Below are 16,279 nucleotides of genomic sequence, written 5' to 3'. Positions count from 1 at the left end.
GGTTCTTCATGCGAGTCCCGCCCACTGCTTCCTGCTCTCACCTGTTCCCATTCCTTCCTTTTTGTCCAGTCCAAAGTTGTGGGCGGCAAAGACAACGGCACCGATGAGCTCCACTCCCCATCAGCATCCGGCGACAAGCCCTCCCAAGACAACGCGCCTTTCTAAGTCTACATCCGTGGTGCATGACTGCCAGAGCCTCGCCCCTTGTTCTTCCCAACATGCAAGACGAAAGGAAAAGGTTCCTGGGCCGCAGGTCCCACTCTGACGAGAGAGATCCATACATCATATATGTAGACGTTCTTTTGCTGCTGGATTCTTCAGGTCCAATAAAGTGAACACACAGTGTTTTGTACACTTATATATTTTACACTAAAAAGGTTTCTAGATGGAACACATTGCTGTGCTGCCTTTTTTGGAAGAGCGCCAGCAATGAGGATTCTGCAACCCTGGCCCAAAACAGTCCCTTTTTTTTTTTTGGCACCAGAGTCCTGCACTCTTTCCTCCCACGCCTACCCCCTCTAATGTGCAGGCAAAAAAATTCTGTATGTCATGTAGAAAGAATAGTTCTCAGATGCCGCTAGCTGCACAGGGAGCTTCTCTCGATTCCTGCTCCATCTTCTCCTCTGCATATAGCTAGCCAGCTTTCTGCTATTGTGGCTTTCTCTGCGATTGGAAGCACCGGGAAAGCTTGGGAAGCCTGCAATTTCCACTTAGGATATATAACCAGGTTTGGGGGGGTTTCTTCCGGGAAGCAGGGGAGGGGGGGTGATAGAAGATATTTAGAGCCTCTATTTAGCGACTGCCTAGCTTTGCTACACTGATTCTCTAGCTTTAATGAATCTCAGAACCTTTATTTTTTTGGAATGCAGTGGACTTCAGAACATACCAGCTTTTAGCATCGACATTTAGGGGCAATCTACCTTTGAATGCGGAAGCTGAAATATAAGCCTTACATCACCACCTGCTTTACTGGTTTATAACCTTTTTTATATCTCAAAAGCGCAAAGAATTCTTTTTTGAGGGGGGTGGGAGGGAAGGGGTGAAGCACTGGAGTTCTGCATCCTACCATAGTAATCGCATGCGGATGTGCTGGTCTTGTGTTCATTTCATCAGTGCGTGACGGTGCACATGCCTGCTTTTGCGCTCTCTCTCTCTTCTGAGTGTGTGGAACTTGCTTCTCTGCCTCTGGGTTTATGCCTCTGTTTTCTTAGTCCACCCATTTAATCAGATTAAGGAAGGACATGCTGATCGCAGCACAAGAGAGCTATCGTGGAGGGCTCCTTCTCTCTCTCTCGGTTTGGTTCTCCTACCAGGAACCTCCTTAAAATACTTTGTACACTTTATGTGGCAACAAAGAGCTCCACCTCTGATCTCTTTTTGTTTGCAGCACTTGCCACCGGTTCCTGCCTCTGTTTTCACTCAATGCTAGGAGCCCTTGTATGTGGTGTGTCTGCTGCTCCTTCCGAAAAAAGGCTGCACACCTTCCACTGTCCTGACCCCTTAGTTCTAAGGCAGAGGTGCCTCTTAAATTATCCAAACCTTTCTGTGCCTTAGAGGCTCAGTGGGACTTCAGCAGTGCCCTAAGTACATATCAATAAAGCTGTTTTGTTTCAAGGCCTTGGTGCCCCCAGAAGGCTTCAAGCTCTTATCTGACCCCTCCTGCCCAGCCGCCCCCCGAGAAGCAAGTTTCAACACTTAATGTGCTGATTGTAGAACTCTCCCTGTGTCCTGTGTTGCCTGTGGACGGTGACCACGCCGTGTCGACCTGGCACAACGGATGAGAGAATCTGCAGGGTGTGGGGGTATCATTTGCTGGAGTTCGTTCAAGGGTAAAGTAGGCACCCGTGTTGGGTGGGGAAAGCGGTGCCACTGGGACCGGGGAGCTGTTAGAACACAGACTGAACTGTTTCTCCTGTACAGGTGACTACGGGGGGGAACTTTGTCAATAAAATATTCTTTTTTGAAAAGCAAAACGGCTGTCTTCATCTTTGGGCTTGTGTACCAGGTGCGAACCTGCCCAAGCGCCCTGTGGTTTTGACCTTGGCTTTAGGGCGACCCTCCTTGCACTACAGAAACGGAGTTCAGATATTTCTAAATGGATGACACGGTAGGTTGCTCCTGATGTGATTGTCCTTGTTCACTGCAACTTATTTGTGCCAGCGGTGCTGAACTGAACTGATGGCAGCCCGGGGTGCGGGAGGCTTTGTCTGCAGCGGATGAAATATGAAGGCGGTCAGGGGTTGGCTGATGAGTGGAGGTGGGCTAGAGGAGAGTCGTCCAACAATGAAGGGGTGATTCAGATGCTTTGGGAAAGGCTTTGGAAAGTGAGCGGGGAGAGGCGGGGAGAGGAAGTGGTTTCACAAGTCTCTGTGGCCATATACAATGTCAGAGGTCAGCAAGGCTTACCTTACCTGGGCCGGTTTACTGCCGTGGAGCCCCCTCCGCGGGCCAGATCGCAGGTGCGCATGAGTGCACGTGACCGCAATTTTCGGTGTCTGCGCAGACGCGATTTCTGGCGACTGCATCTGCGCAGATGCGATTTCCGGCATTGCGCATGCACAGGCACAATTTCTGGCACCGCAGAAACGAGTCCCCGTGCCGCACTGTGCTGGTTTAGCACAGTGCGTGGGGACTCGCCAAGTGGGTGGCTTGGTTCAGGGGTGGCTTGGGGGCCAGTAAAATGACCCCCGTGGGCCACAGGTTCCCAGTCCCTGTACAACGCTGTTGGGAACCAGCAGGGAGATGAGCACACAAGCGTCTTCTCTAAGGGAAAAACAGTCAAATCTCTTGGTCTTTAAACAGTATTAGCTAGAGGCCACTTACATGCATTTGACCATTTCATGTTGGACGATCAGAACAATGCTGTAGCAATGAGAAACGGCAACCATATTTACACCTGATGTTTGCACAGAAGGCCTGTTGCAAACCATCTGTACCTTTTGCATTTCATAGCTTTCTGACTCACCTGTGTATACTGCCTCTCCTATTCGTCGTCCTGCCCCTGCTGCCCGCCCTTCAAAGATGAAGGTATTTGTGTAATACAATCTGCCAACTGAGGATAACTCTTTATGCGTTGAATTTCTATACCACACTTCACCCAAAGATCACAGGCTGGTTTACAATATAAAAACACAAAAATGCATACCATAACACAAGAACAAAACCCTCCCCCCCCCGCATAGTTTAAAAGGCCGTAGATTTTTTAATTAGCCAAGTGTCTGGGAGAAGAGGAATGTTTTTGTCTGGTGTCTAAAGATACGTAACAAAGGTGCCAGGCATACAAATTAGCAACTGTAGAAAAGGACCGTTCTCTTGTTGCCACCCACTGGACCTCTTGTGGAGGAGGCACAAGAAGAAGGGCCTCAGATGGTGATCACAGGGTCTGGGTCAGTTCATATGGGGAGAGGCGGTCCTTGAGGTTTTGTGGTCCTGAGCTGTTTAAGGCTGGTGACCCTGTGGGTTAAACCACAGAGCCCAGGACTTGCCGATCAGAAGGTTGGTGGTTCAAATCCCCGCGACAGGGTGAGCTCCCGTTGCTCGGTCCCTGCTCTTGCCAACCTAGCAGTTTGAAAGCACGTCAAACTGCAAGTAGATAAATAGGTACCGCTCCAGCGGGAAGGTAAACGGCGTTTCCATGCGCTGCTCTGGTTCGCCAGAAGCGGCTTAGTCATGCTGGCCACGTGACCCGGAAGCTGTATGCCGGCTCCCTTGGCCAATAAAGCGAGATGAGCACTGCAACCCCAGAGTCGGCCACGACTGGACCTAATAGTCAGGGGTCCCTTTACCTTTTAGGTCAATGCCAACACTTTGAATTGGGCCCTGAAACTTAATTGCTAGCCAGTGCAGTTGGGCCAGCATAGCTGTAATATGCTCAAAAGAAGAAGAAGAAATATGCTCAAACCATCTTGCCCCGGTGAGCAACCTGGCTGCTGAATTCTGCACCGGCTGAAGCTTCTGAACCATCTTCAGAGGCAGCCTTAAGTTTAAATTGTTGCTGTAATCTGTCCTAGTGGTTAGCAGAACATAGACAAACTATGGTTAGTTTTAACAAGCAAGCATCATAAACAACAGTTTGCAGTTTGCTCAGGGAAACCATAGCTAAACCTAGCAACTTTTCTCCCTTACCATAACATTCTGTGCTTAGTTGAAAATACGGGAAGCAGGTCCATTGTATCTTGTAGTGAGGTTCAAGGAGGAGGGGATGTTAACCCATGATCTCTCCTGAAGTGCTAAAACTATGGACTGCCTACTTGGCACGAAACCAGTCTGTTACAAATACAATGAATTGGATGCCAGAGTATTTAAAGGGCACAAGAATCACTGTTGCGTTTGGGTTCTGCTTGAGGGGTTTCTCATGGGCATCTTGTTGGCCGCTGTGGGAATAGGATGGTGCACAAGGTGGTCCTTGAGCCTGATCCACCAGGGCTTTTACATTCTTAGCTGTTTCAAAATTTGCATTTGCAGAAAGGAAAGCAGACAGTGAAAGCTAATTTTGCAATTAGCCTTTTTAACAGCGGAGGCTTTGAGGTTTAATCCCTGGCATGTTGGGTACAGATTGTTAGAACTTGTCCAGTAAAAGCACCTGTTCACAGCAGCTGGAGAATGGTTAAGTGCCTTGTTGATACTGCAGTGTGGATTTCCCTCAGATGAGAAAATTTCCTTTGGAAATGTGTATCAGCATTATGATACAGACAAGAGATCAGTTTGGAATTCTCTTTCTGCACAGTGAACCAGGACTTGCTGAGATGAGTCACCTGGACAACAAAGAGAAAACAGCAAAAAGGTTTGCGTCCTCTGCCTCCTCTCTCTGGTGCTCAAGGGACAATGCAATGCAGAATGCAAGACAATTAAAAACATCTTGAAATGTAAAGCGGTCTGACTGGCTTCCTTGGCTCCTGAGATACTATCACAAGCAGACACTTGAAGTAGCTGCTGTCTTAAGCTTGGGAAGGATTTTGTCTGTAAATTTAGGCACTGACCTTGAGTTCACTCCGTATATTAGAATTCTGGGTCCCACAGCAAAGCTAACTCACCACACTGATCCAGGGTGCATAAAAGAAAACATGCAAGGTTTACTGAATTAAACAGGACTCACATGGTTAGGACTGCACTGTTAAAAGGTAAAGGTAAAGGTACCCCTGCCCGTACGGGCCAGTCTTGACAGACTCTGGGGTTGTGCGCCCATCTCACTTAAGAGGCCAGGGGCCAGCGCTGTCCGGAGACACTTCCGGGTCACGTGGCCAGCGTGACATCGCTGCTCTGGCGAGCCAGAGCCGCACACGGAAGCGCCGTTTACCTTCCCGCTAGAAAGCGGTCCCTATTTATCTACTTGCACCCAGAGGTGCTTTCGAACTGCTAGGTTGGCAGGCGCTGGGACCGAGCGACGGGAGCGCACCCCGCCGCGGGGATTCGAACCGCCGACCTTTCGATCGGCAAGCCCTAGGCGCTGAGGCTTTTACCCACAGCGCCACCCGCGTCCCCGTTAGGTGACTTTAAATGTGGTTGGACAAACTCATGGAGAATTGGTCTAGTTGTGCCATCATCACCATCATTTTGTATTTGTATACCATCTTTCTATCTTACAATACTCAAGGCGGTTTGCAAGCTGAAGAAACAAAAAATGCACATCTTATAACAATCTAATTCAATACAAAAATGTGATGATAAAACAAAACTTTAAAATAAGCAACCTACATCAAAAAAGTAACATTCAACAATCATTAGGATAGTATAAAATAATAATATCAACATAAAAAAGTTAAACAGAAATCCACGCAGCAGTTACAATAAATAATTTCTAAACTATAATCAATAAAACAATGGCAAGCCACAGTAGTAGTAATAAACAAGCAAACAAAAAAATAAATAAAAAATTTATTTATACCCTGCCCTCCCCAGCCAAGACCGGGCTCAGAGCGGCTAACACCAGATATAAAACAATTGATTGAAATACAACTTAAAAAACAAGATTAAAATACAACATTAAAATGCAGCTTCATTTCAGCAGAAACTCAAAAACTTTTTTGGGGATGAAAACATCAAGTCTTCACCAAGGCTAGCTATCCAGACTGGTCCTACGTGGGTCAGAAAAAAGCCAGGGAAGTCCCCAAATAGGAGTTCCATCACAGAAGGAAAAAGGAAAAAGAAAGAGGGGGAGGGGATCAAGTTGATTCCAAGCCAAAGGCCAGGCGGAACAACTCTGTCTTACAGGCCCTGCGGAAAGAAATCAGATCCTGCAGGGCCCTGGTCTCATGAGACAGAGCGTTCCAGCGTGGTGTAGTGGTTAAGAGCGGTAGTTCGTAATCTGGGGAACCGGGTTCGCGTCTCCGCTCCTCCACATGCAGCTGCTGGGTGACCTTGGGCTAGTCACACTTCTCTGAAGTCTCTCAGCCCCACTCACCTCACAGAGTGTTTGTTGTGGGGGAGGAAGGGAAAGGAGAATGTTAGCTGCTTTGAGACTCCTTCTGGTAGTGATAGAGCGGGATATCAAATCCAAACTCCTCTTCTTCTTCTCTTCCACCAGGTCGGGGCCAGTGTTGAAAAGGCCCTGGCTTTGGTTGAGGATAATCTGACTTCCTTCCATTCAAAACTCATTTTTACAAATGAGAACAAATCTGAGGCATAATTGTCTTAAGGGCCGAGGGTAATGAAAGCAGTTTGAATGGTTAAGGTATCTGTCTCAAGTATGTTTTAGAATAGAATAGAATTTATTATTTATATCCCGCCCATCTGGCTGGGTTTCCCCAGCCACTCTGGGCGGCTTCCAACAGAGTATTAAAATACAGTGGTCTGTTGAACATTAAAAGCTTCCCTAAAGAGGGCTGCCTTCAGATGTCTTCTAAAAGTCTGGTTTAAGTCTGGTTCTAAAAGTCTGGTTGTTTTAGACAAGGAAAGTATATAGCCACAAATATTTCTTACAGATGTTCTGCCTTGTGGCTTATTTGGAGTTGATGCATTGGGCTCCATTGGGAGAAAGGGTGAGATATAATTTTAATACATAAAATAATAAATAATGTGGTGCCCTTCAGATGTTGCTGGACTCTGATTGCGTCGGCCTCAGCCGGCATAGCCAATGGCTCAAGGATGCTCACAGCTGTCACTCAAGAGCAGCTTGAGGCTGCCATGCTGACTACATCCGATGTGCAGAGACAGCATAGATCTGTGGACACATAAAAGGCAGCCAGTCTCCTCATGCCCTGTTTGTAATTGCCTGGGTCCCTCTGCACGACTGCATTTGGAGATGGCGTGCCAGACCAGACAAGGCTTTGATCTCTTCCAGCAGGACTGTTTCATATGATAAAGTAGCTCAGCAAGAGATGCTCTCATTAAGCAATGGGTGGGAGGGAAGGAGACACGCAGCCCAGAGAGGTGTCATCCTTGTGGCTTTTCGTGCGGCGGAGATTTTGCATTCCAGAACATCTTGTCGCCTCTTCTTTACTAGATAAGATCCCAATTCCTGGACATCTTGGGAGGAGCATAATTAGCCCCCAACAAATCTGCAACTAATTCTGATTTTAGAGTTTGAAAGTGGCGCATGGACCATGCCTCCGACAGCTGCGGCGCATGACTGCAGCTGCCTGCATTAAAAGTTGGCCCTAGGGTGAAGGAATGTCAGTGGTGCCCCTTAAATCTCGAGTTCTTCTTGCAATGCTCTTATGATATTTTTGAAGGCTAATGACATAACAAAATTGGTTGGCCTTATGTTCATAAGAGAAAGCAGTACTTAAAAAAAAAAGAAGTCCAGGAGAGATCAAAAAGAGTTAAGCTCCTACCTCTCTTTCAAATCAGAACCAGTGAAGGCGGTGAAGGTCCTGTGTGAGTGTCTGGAGGCGGTTGGAGGATGGATGGCGGCCATCAGTTTGAGGTTGAATCCTGACAAGACAGAAGTACTGTTTTTGGGGGACAGGAGGCAGGCAGGTGTGGGGGACTCCCTGGTCCTGAATGGGGTAACTGTGCCCCTGAAGGACCAAGTGCGCAGCCTGGGAGTCATTTTGGATTCACAGCTGTCCATGGAAGCGCAGGTCAATTCTGTGTCCAGGGCAGCTGTCTACCAGCTCCATCTGGTACGCGGGATGAGACCCTCCCTGCCTGCAGACTGTCTTGCCAGAGTGGTGCATGCTCTGGTTATCTCCCACTTGGACTACTGCAATGCGCTCTATGTGAGGCTACCTTTGAAGGTGACCCAGAAACTACAACTACCGGTAATCCAGAATGCAGCAGCTAGACTGGTGGCTGGGAGTGGCCGCCGAGATCTAAATTGGCTCCCAGTGTTGGTGCTGACCTTTAAAGCCCTAAATGGCCTTGGTCCAGTATACCTGAAGGAGCGTCTCCACCCCCATCATTCTGCCTGGACACTGAGGTCCAGCGCCGAGGGCCTTCTGGCGATTCCCTCACTGCGAGAAGCCAAGTTACAGGGAACCTGGCAGAGGGCCTTCTTGGTGGTGGCACCCGCCCTGTGGAATGCCCTCCCACCATATGTCAAAGAGAAGAACAACTATCAGACTTAGAAGACATGAAGGCAGCCCTCTTTAGGAAAGTTTTTAATGTTTAACTGATTACTGTGTTGAAAGCCACCCAGAGTGGCTGGGGAAGCCCAGCCAGATGGGCGGGGTATAAATTATAAATTATTATTATTATTATAACGCTTCTGAATGCCAGTTGCTGGCAGCCACAGGAGGGGAGAGGGCTCTTGCACTTGGGTCTTCCTTGTGGGTTTCCCACAGGCACCTGGCTGGCCACTGTGAGAACAGGAAACTCACAGCACAATCGTAAGCACTCAGAAGTCCTATTGAGCTCAAAAGGGGATGTCTAAGTATGCTTAGAAGTGCCACTGATTTTCATGCAATGACAGTGGCATTGTGCCGTACAGTGCACCATGCAGTCTACCTTACAAGGCTCTTGTCAAGATTACAAATATATTTGTAGTAGTTGGACCACTAATCCTAATAAAAAAGAATGAGAAAGGCAAATGCTAAACACCGCTAAGATTTTGATTAGCCTAGTCTAGGCATGGCACCTCTCCAGATCCATGACTAGAATCATAGAATTACTGATATGGAAGGGAGTCATCTAATCAGCCACCCCCCTGCAAAGCTAGAATCTTAACAGTGGTCTCCCATCCAATTTGAAACCACATCGGACCCTGCTTAGCTTTGACAAATGTGCTAGCTGTTCTTGTTTATTGCAGCAGGTTTGTCCCTTTACTGCTTTTGACAATAATGTATCTGTTTAATTATTTGGTGGTGCTCACTGACTGCGCCCCAGTGGCCATGAAGTTCCAGGGGCCACGGCTGATGAATCCATGCATTCCAGAGGTCATGCGGTTGCAACATTTTTACTTGAAGCAGAGTGCACAATCCATATTTACTTTTCATTTCCAGGCAGTGCTGAACAATCACATCTCGTTATTCCAAATTTTAATTTAATAATTTATTATTATGTAGCTAAATACCTCTCTCTCGCCACTCCCCATCTCTGTGCCATTTCTTTGTCTGTTAGTTGGTGTAGAGATGAGACCTCATTCTAACTGCAATTAAGACTTAATGCACTCAACTGGGGGAGGGAGGGGAACTGACGTCATTTCACGAACATAAGCATGTCAGCCAAACTTCCTTTCAGCCTTCCCTGGTGGTCTAGTGGTTAGGATTCGGCGCTCTCACCGCCGCGGCCCGGGTTCGATTCCCGGTCAGGGAATGACATTTTTTAAATAAAAAAGATTCTTAAATCCAGGCACATTTACAAAGGGCGAGGAGCTCGCTTTGATTTTAGCATTTGCTTCTGCACTGGCTGCTTTTCATTCCCTGAATGCAATACTTTGCAGGCTTTTGCTTCTTTTTTTGCATTTGGAAGCGTGCACCATCCGCTCGATGCACGCGCCCTGCTTTTTCCAAGGGAGGCCGCCGCCGCCGCCGGCTGCACCCTTCAAGCTCGCTCCGCGGCCGCGCGCACGCTTAAGAGGATTGCCGCCGCCATGAACGAGGCCGGCGAGCGCGCTTTGCAAGGGGGAAGCCCGCCCCGCGCGCCTCTGCAGCGCCAGGCTGCGATCCCGCGCCTCGTTGCTCCCGAGCAAGCCCGGCCGGGCTCGGTGGACCTTGCTCCCGAGTAAACACGCCTAGCAAGGCTCAGCAGAAGCGGGGTGCCCGGGAGGGGGTCCCCGATCGAGGATGCGCGCTGCAAGGAGATGCTTCGGGGCAAAGATTTGTGGGGCTACTACGCACCCCGCACATTGCACGGGGCGCGCCGAGACGTTGCCTCCCCCGGCCTCCTCCAGAGAAGCGCCTCCTTGGAACAATTAAATTATTATTATTGCAATTATTAAATTATTATTATTGCAATTATTAAATTATTATTATTGCAATTATTAAATTATTATTATTGCAATTTGCGCGCGCTCGGGTACCCCGCGTCGCATCCCGCACCTGAACACGAACACGCCCACCCCTCTGATTTGCGCCTGTAACTTTCCCTAAGCTTACACCTGACGTCTACTCAGAAGTAAAAAACAAAAACCATTCCATTTAGTATGTGTGCAATATGACACCCAAGTAAGAGGGTCTCCGGGACTGACCCCCCACCTTTCCTTGGATTGCGGGTGGTTTAGGATTTCCAAGAAAATTAAAAGCGACGGTTGTATTATTATTATTATTATTATCATCACCATCATCATGCACGGCGCCCCCCCTTCATTTATTTATTTGCAAAGCGCACGACCCCTCCTCCTCCTCCTCCCGGAGATTCCTGCATTGCAGGGGGGGTTGGACCAGACGACCCTCGGGGGTGGGGATCATCCAGCCCCCTTTCCCAGCTCCACAAGTTTTACGATTCCCAACTCCTTCCTCCCCACTCCTCTTTGCAATTTTTGCTGCATGCCCTCCCTTCCCCTCCTCTTTTTTCCTTCTTCCCGGAGAACCAGACAGGCCCCTGCTGCCGGAGAAATGGACGCGGACGGATTGACAGGCAGGCAGGCAGGCAGGCGCGCGCCCGCGCCCCCGCGCGCTCCCTTTCCCCGAGCCTCGCCTGCGCCAGGCTGTCTTCCCCTGCGCGAGGGAGGGGGGACGGGAATGTGAGGGAGCGCGCGCGCACGCACGCAGCCAGGCGTACGGGAGCGAGCCCTGCGCGCGGAGCCTCCGGAACAGACGACGCCGACCCGAGCCCTGCGCGTGCCCGAGCCTCCTCCTCCTCCTCCTCCTCCTCCGCGAGCGCGCACGCTGCTGGCTCGGGTCGGCGTCGTCGTCGTTCTGCTCCCTCTCGCCGGCCGCCTCGCTCTCTCTCTCTGCTCGGTGCTGCTGCCGCCGCCGCCGCCGGCCCCCTTCTCCCCCCGAGGAAGGAAGCTGCGCAGGATCCGACCCCCGAGCCCAGCCCGCCGGGAGACGCCGACGGAGGAGGCGGAGGATCCGGCAGGTGAGGAGGGCGCAGCGGAGGCGGCGGCGGCGGCGGCCCAGGCGGGGGAGGAGGCGGAGGGAAGCGGCGGATTTTCTGTCAGCGCCTCACGGTCGGAGGAGGAGGGAGAAGCCATTGCGGGAGGGGCTCGGGGTCTCTCTCTGTGGCGCATTGGGGGGGGGGCGTCGAAGAGGGGCGTGTGGGGAAATGGAGGGTGGGGGGGATGAGGAGGAATTGGGAGGGGTCGTTGAGGGTGGGGGGTAAGAAGGAATGGAAGGGGAGTCATGGTGTGTTTGAGGGTGGGGGAAATGGGGAGGAATTGGGGGGTCGTTGAGGGTGGGGGGCAAGGGGCGACTGAGGGTGGGGGGAATGAAGAAGGTTTGTGGGTGGGGGGGGTAAGGAGGAATGGAAGGTGAGGAGTCATGGAGGGGTGTGTTTGAGGGTGGGGGGCAATGAGGAGGAATTGGGAGGGGTCGTTGAGGGTGGGGGGGTGAGGAGGAATTGAGGGGAATCATTGAGGGTGGGGGGATGAGGAGGGTGTGAAATGGGGAGGGGGTGAGTGAAAGAGAGGGGAAAATTGAGGCCCACCCCAGAGGTGGGGGGGAAAGAGGGAGAAGAAGATGGGTGTGTGTTTTTTTGGGGGTGGGATGTAGTCAGATTGGGGTGGGTAGGGAAAGAGGAGTGCAAGGAGGTGGGCTGGGGAATGGGGGGTCGTTCAACCAGGGACTGGGGAGGAAAGAAGGGATGAGGTGGGTTTGGGAAGGGCTGGCAAAAGAGGAGGAAGGGGAGATGGGGAGGGGAATGGGGGGGTCGCTTTTGCGCTGAGGAGGCCGGTGCAGTTGAAGGGCAGAGAGAGGGCTGCTGGTGGGGTGGGGATGACAGAGGAAAGCGAGACTGGAATTAGGTGGCTGTGGGCAGATCATGCATAGGGCCGTTGGGTGTTTGTGAAAGAGAAAGTGTTGGGGTCGGAAGCTTCTGTTCTTCCTGCATGACATAACATCCTCTCTATGTGCCCCCCCCTCGCCAGAGTCTGCCTGGTGATGAGGACAGCCCTGTTAATGCTGATAGACAGATTGCCAAGAAAAAGGCCTCAAGTCATTGGGAAGAAACTACAAGGGGGGCAAAAGAAAGTGAGGTGGGGCTCTATTGCAGATGTGTGTGTCTGCATGCATGTGCTCCTCCACATAATGTGGAGAATGGGGTTGAAAAAGCGGTAGTTCCTGCAGGGGAGAGCTGGTGGTTTATTCTTGGGAACCTCTTTCATCCAAGGTAGGCTGGGGGAACTCCTCATCCCTTCACTGACGTACATATACTCTGTGCCAAGGGAAAGCTATTATCATAGGTACGTGCTCAAGCTCCCTTCTCATGCAGTTCCAAGATAATTAAAGATTAAAAAGCTCACAGATTATATAAATAATGGTCTTATATTTAGGATTGCTGTGTATTCACTGTGATTGATAATGGCAAGTGACATGGGTGGGAGAGAATCAAGAGGTCTTGTCTCCCTAATAGATGATTCCACAGAATCATTGCACATTGGAGTTTTTATGACGTGATGCATTAACTGCATCCATGAAATGAGTTTGAGAGTTGAATTTGCGTTCTCCCTTGTCTGCTTTTGACTGGTGGCCACCAAATATTTTAGCCTACCCCCCCCAGATAGTGCCTTTAAATGTTGCTGGATGAAATGAGCAAGGGCCGTGAGTCAGAGCAACACTTAGTTGTCTCTTCTGTGCTTTATCAATACCTTGCAGTCGTAGACATGGTGGAACAATTCATTTGACATATTACTGGAGCATGTTATGTTGCTGGAGCCAGTTTTCCCCCTGAGGAAGAGGTGAAAGCCATCCATGCCAGCTGCTGGCGCTGTGACACAGAAGGGACTTTAGAAGCTTTCACATCTTGCTTGCATTTTATCCACCGAAGTATCAGTTTGCAGTTAATGTGTACTACTAGCTTTTGCTGTAGGTCTCTGCATTTTGTGCTGTGTCTCAGGCTGCGAGCTCTGTAGTATAATGTGTATTCAAGGGTAAAAGACAAAGTCAGTACATCATTTTGAACTAGTGTGAGATGAAATCTGCCTTATCTGTTCAAGCTGTTTTATTGCTTTAATTTTCTCCTTGGACTCTGAAAAGGTGAGGTTGCCTTTCATTTATGACACAGCAGTTGGTCACTGAAGCAAAGCAATGTAAGATAGAACTAGATTGGTCATCAACTGATGAGCTTGGCAAATATATAGCATTAAAGAAATTAAGCTCTGGTTTGGGATGAGAATCAGAAAGGAGCTAATGGTTGTATTTATGCATTTTCAATCATGTAAAACTTGGCATCCGCCTTTAAGCCCAATGTTGGACCTAGGAGCTACTTTTAAATGATTTCTGAATACATGTCTTTTTCTGTTCCCTTTTCTTTAAAAGAGAAACAAAACAGAAAACTTCACAAATGTAAAGGTTAGGGAAGTAGCCAATGTGGAGCCCTCCAGAAAGTGTTGGGCTATATTTCCCATCAGCCCAAACCAGTTTGGCCAGTAGTTCAGGAAGATGAGAGTTGTAGTATCTCAAAGGCACCACATCAGCTACCCCTGGGTTAGACTGTGCTCATTTGTGGGTCACAGGCCTCTAATTGGAGGCCAGTGCTGACAAGCAGAATATTTGAGTTCAACTGAATATTGCTAGTGATGCATGATTCATTTCTTTTACAGACTCTCATAAAGCCAATTCAATTAACAAATGGTTATAGCACATTTTAATTTATTCTGTGCCTACTGAAAAGGGAGATTAAAATTGAGGAAGAAGCAGGGTGGGAAGTGAAGGTGTTGCTCTTAAATTTGCATCAACAGGATATGCTTTAATTCAGTAAACTGAAGCCATAGCTAAATTAATTTGCCCTTAATGGGAAAACCTTTGTGGGCTTCTGGGAGGTGGTGGGGGACTTATTCTGCACTTCTCTATAGTGTGGCATTTTCATTTGCAACTAAATTGCTTTACCACATTAAGCTCTGTAACTTCCCATCCTTTCAAAACTGGGCCAGTTTGGAAATCAGTTGGGCAAGAAAATATGTACAAAACTATTGTAGGCAGCTTCTCAACTTTATTTGGTTCTCTGTTTCTCCAGTGAAATGTTGGATTGTGGATTGAGTGGTGACCATTTGTGCATTAAGTCATGCTATTCTAGTGAGCGGAAGCTTCTCAGTTGCACAGCTGCTGGTTCCCAGTGATCTGGCTGCTTTATCACCAACCTCTCTTATCTACCCATGTGTTGTCTGGTAAACTGAGACTATTCTATTGTATTTTGGAAATAGAGAGAGCTCTCATGCATACATATGACATCTTTCCCTGTGCTATAGAAATGTAATCTGTGGGCAAATAAGAATCCAGGAAATATAACGTGTCAATTTCCTGCTGCCGTGGCCGCAGAAATTATTTCTAGTTTCCTGTCTTCAGTTATATATGCCATGGTTAATGGAAGCTGATGGCTCACACATGCCTTTGTCAATACTGAACAGAAGACTGATAACTGGTGCCTGAAAGAGAAGGGTAAGCCTTTCTAACACTGAGATGTTACAGGCTTTCAGTTCCATGTCTTTGAGGGTAGGGAAGAGCATAGTTACAGAGCAAGATAAGACGCTGATGCAAAACAGAAGTCACTGCCAGAACTAGAGAGTTAGAGATGGAAGCATGGAAGTGTCTTCCAATAAAAACGCAGATTGGGTCGAGTAACCAGGGTACCATTTTTGGCTTTCTCACCAGTCTGTATACCTCAGGGACGTCTGTCTATGCATGTGACAGTACGTACTCTATATTATTCAGATGTTGGCAGCCAATCATAAAATCACAGGCCCTTAAACTGTGTAGCAGGCCCCCCGATGGAGTGTGGGTGTAGGGGACTGCTTTGTCTGTGGGAGTTAATATTATTATTTGTTAGGTTTTTATCCTGCCCTTCCACCCAGGGTTGGGGATGTCTGGGAATATGCATGTGCATTCTCTTCTTTCTTCCAGTAGGGACATAGCTAAGCATGAGACTGACAGGAAGCAGCAGACTTATTGGGGGAATGTTGTAGCTGGTGAATCCACCCCTTTATGATTAGAGTAACTAAACATCTGTCTTCAGAATGTTGCTCTTACCAACTTGAATGTAACATTCAGGTCAATGTATGTAAAGACATATATGTGCATGACACCCATCATATATGTACAGTGAGGACTGCATGCATCTGCTACTCCAGCACACATACCGGATTGCTAGCCATAACTGTGACTTGGCCTTAAGAAACTTTAGATGACTGGCATCTTCTGTTCCCCTTTCTGAAAAGCTGTAAGGGAGGAAATCCCACCATAAGGATATACAGTGGTACCTCTGGTTACGGTACTTAATTCGTTCCGGAGGTCCGTTCTTAACTTGAAGCTGTTCTTAACCTGAGGCACCACTTTAGCTAATGGGGCCTCCCGCTGCCGCCGCACTGCCAGAACACAATTTCTGTTCTCATCCTGAAGCAAAGTTCTTAACCCGAGGTACTATTTCTGGGTTAGCGGAGTCTGTAATCTGAAGCATATGTAACCTGAAGCGTATGTAACCCGAGGTGCCCCTGTAATCAGAGCCCTGCTGGATCAGCCCAGTGACCCATCTCATCCTGCATCCTGTACTCAAAGTGGCTCAACCAGATGCCTATGGACAGCACAAAAGCATGACTTGACTACTCTAGCCACTTGGGGTTCCCCAAACTGGTACTCAGAGGCATACTGTGACAGTAAAGGTTGAACATGGCCAGCATTTCCCAGCTTAGTGTGGAGGTGAATGTTATATGGGAAACATGAGGATTACCATCCTCAGTGATGATGATGTGGGGAGATTTGCAGGGGGAGTATCTGCCAGTTCTTATCCTTCTGGTCCGTAGTATACC

General features: G+C 48.7%; 2 protein-coding genes and 1 non-coding gene across 13 annotated transcripts in view; all 3 read left to right on the top strand.

The window, feature by feature from the left end:
- TPD52L2 (TPD52 like 2) overlaps nucleotides 1-1,973 on the top strand; it is a 44,800-nt gene extending 42,827 nt beyond the window's left edge. For all 10 annotated transcript variants that reach the window (XM_053394554.1, XM_053394553.1, XM_053394552.1 and 7 more), the window contains one exon: nucleotides 70-1,973. In XM_053394554.1, coding sequence (XP_053250529.1) covers nucleotides 70-165 — 96 coding nt within the window. In that variant the 3' untranslated portion in view covers nucleotides 166-1,973. The remainder of the gene's footprint in view (nucleotides 1-69) is intronic.
- Nucleotides 1,974-9,621: 7,648 nt separating this feature from the next.
- TRNAE-CUC (transfer RNA glutamic acid (anticodon CUC)) lies at nucleotides 9,622-9,693 on the top strand. The gene has a single exon. It is a non-coding gene; the product is annotated as a tRNA-Glu (tRNA).
- Nucleotides 9,694-11,208: 1,515 nt separating this feature from the next.
- The window catches only part of DNAJC5 (DnaJ heat shock protein family (Hsp40) member C5), a 43,967-nt gene continuing 38,896 nt past the window's right edge, over nucleotides 11,209-16,279 (top strand). The window contains exon 1 of one of the 2 annotated variants that reach the window (XM_053394568.1): nucleotides 11,209-11,400. The gene's annotated coding sequence lies outside the window, so the exon portion shown is untranslated. The remainder of the gene's footprint in view (nucleotides 11,401-16,279) is intronic. The other variant, XM_053394567.1, reaches the window with a different exon arrangement.

The sequence above is a fragment of the Podarcis raffonei genome, chromosome 6, assembly GCF_027172205.1.
Source record: "Podarcis raffonei isolate rPodRaf1 chromosome 6, rPodRaf1.pri, whole genome shotgun sequence".
NCBI lineage: Eukaryota > Metazoa > Chordata > Lepidosauria > Squamata > Lacertidae > Podarcis > Podarcis raffonei.
This window is presented reverse-complemented; position numbering and strand designations above follow the sequence as displayed.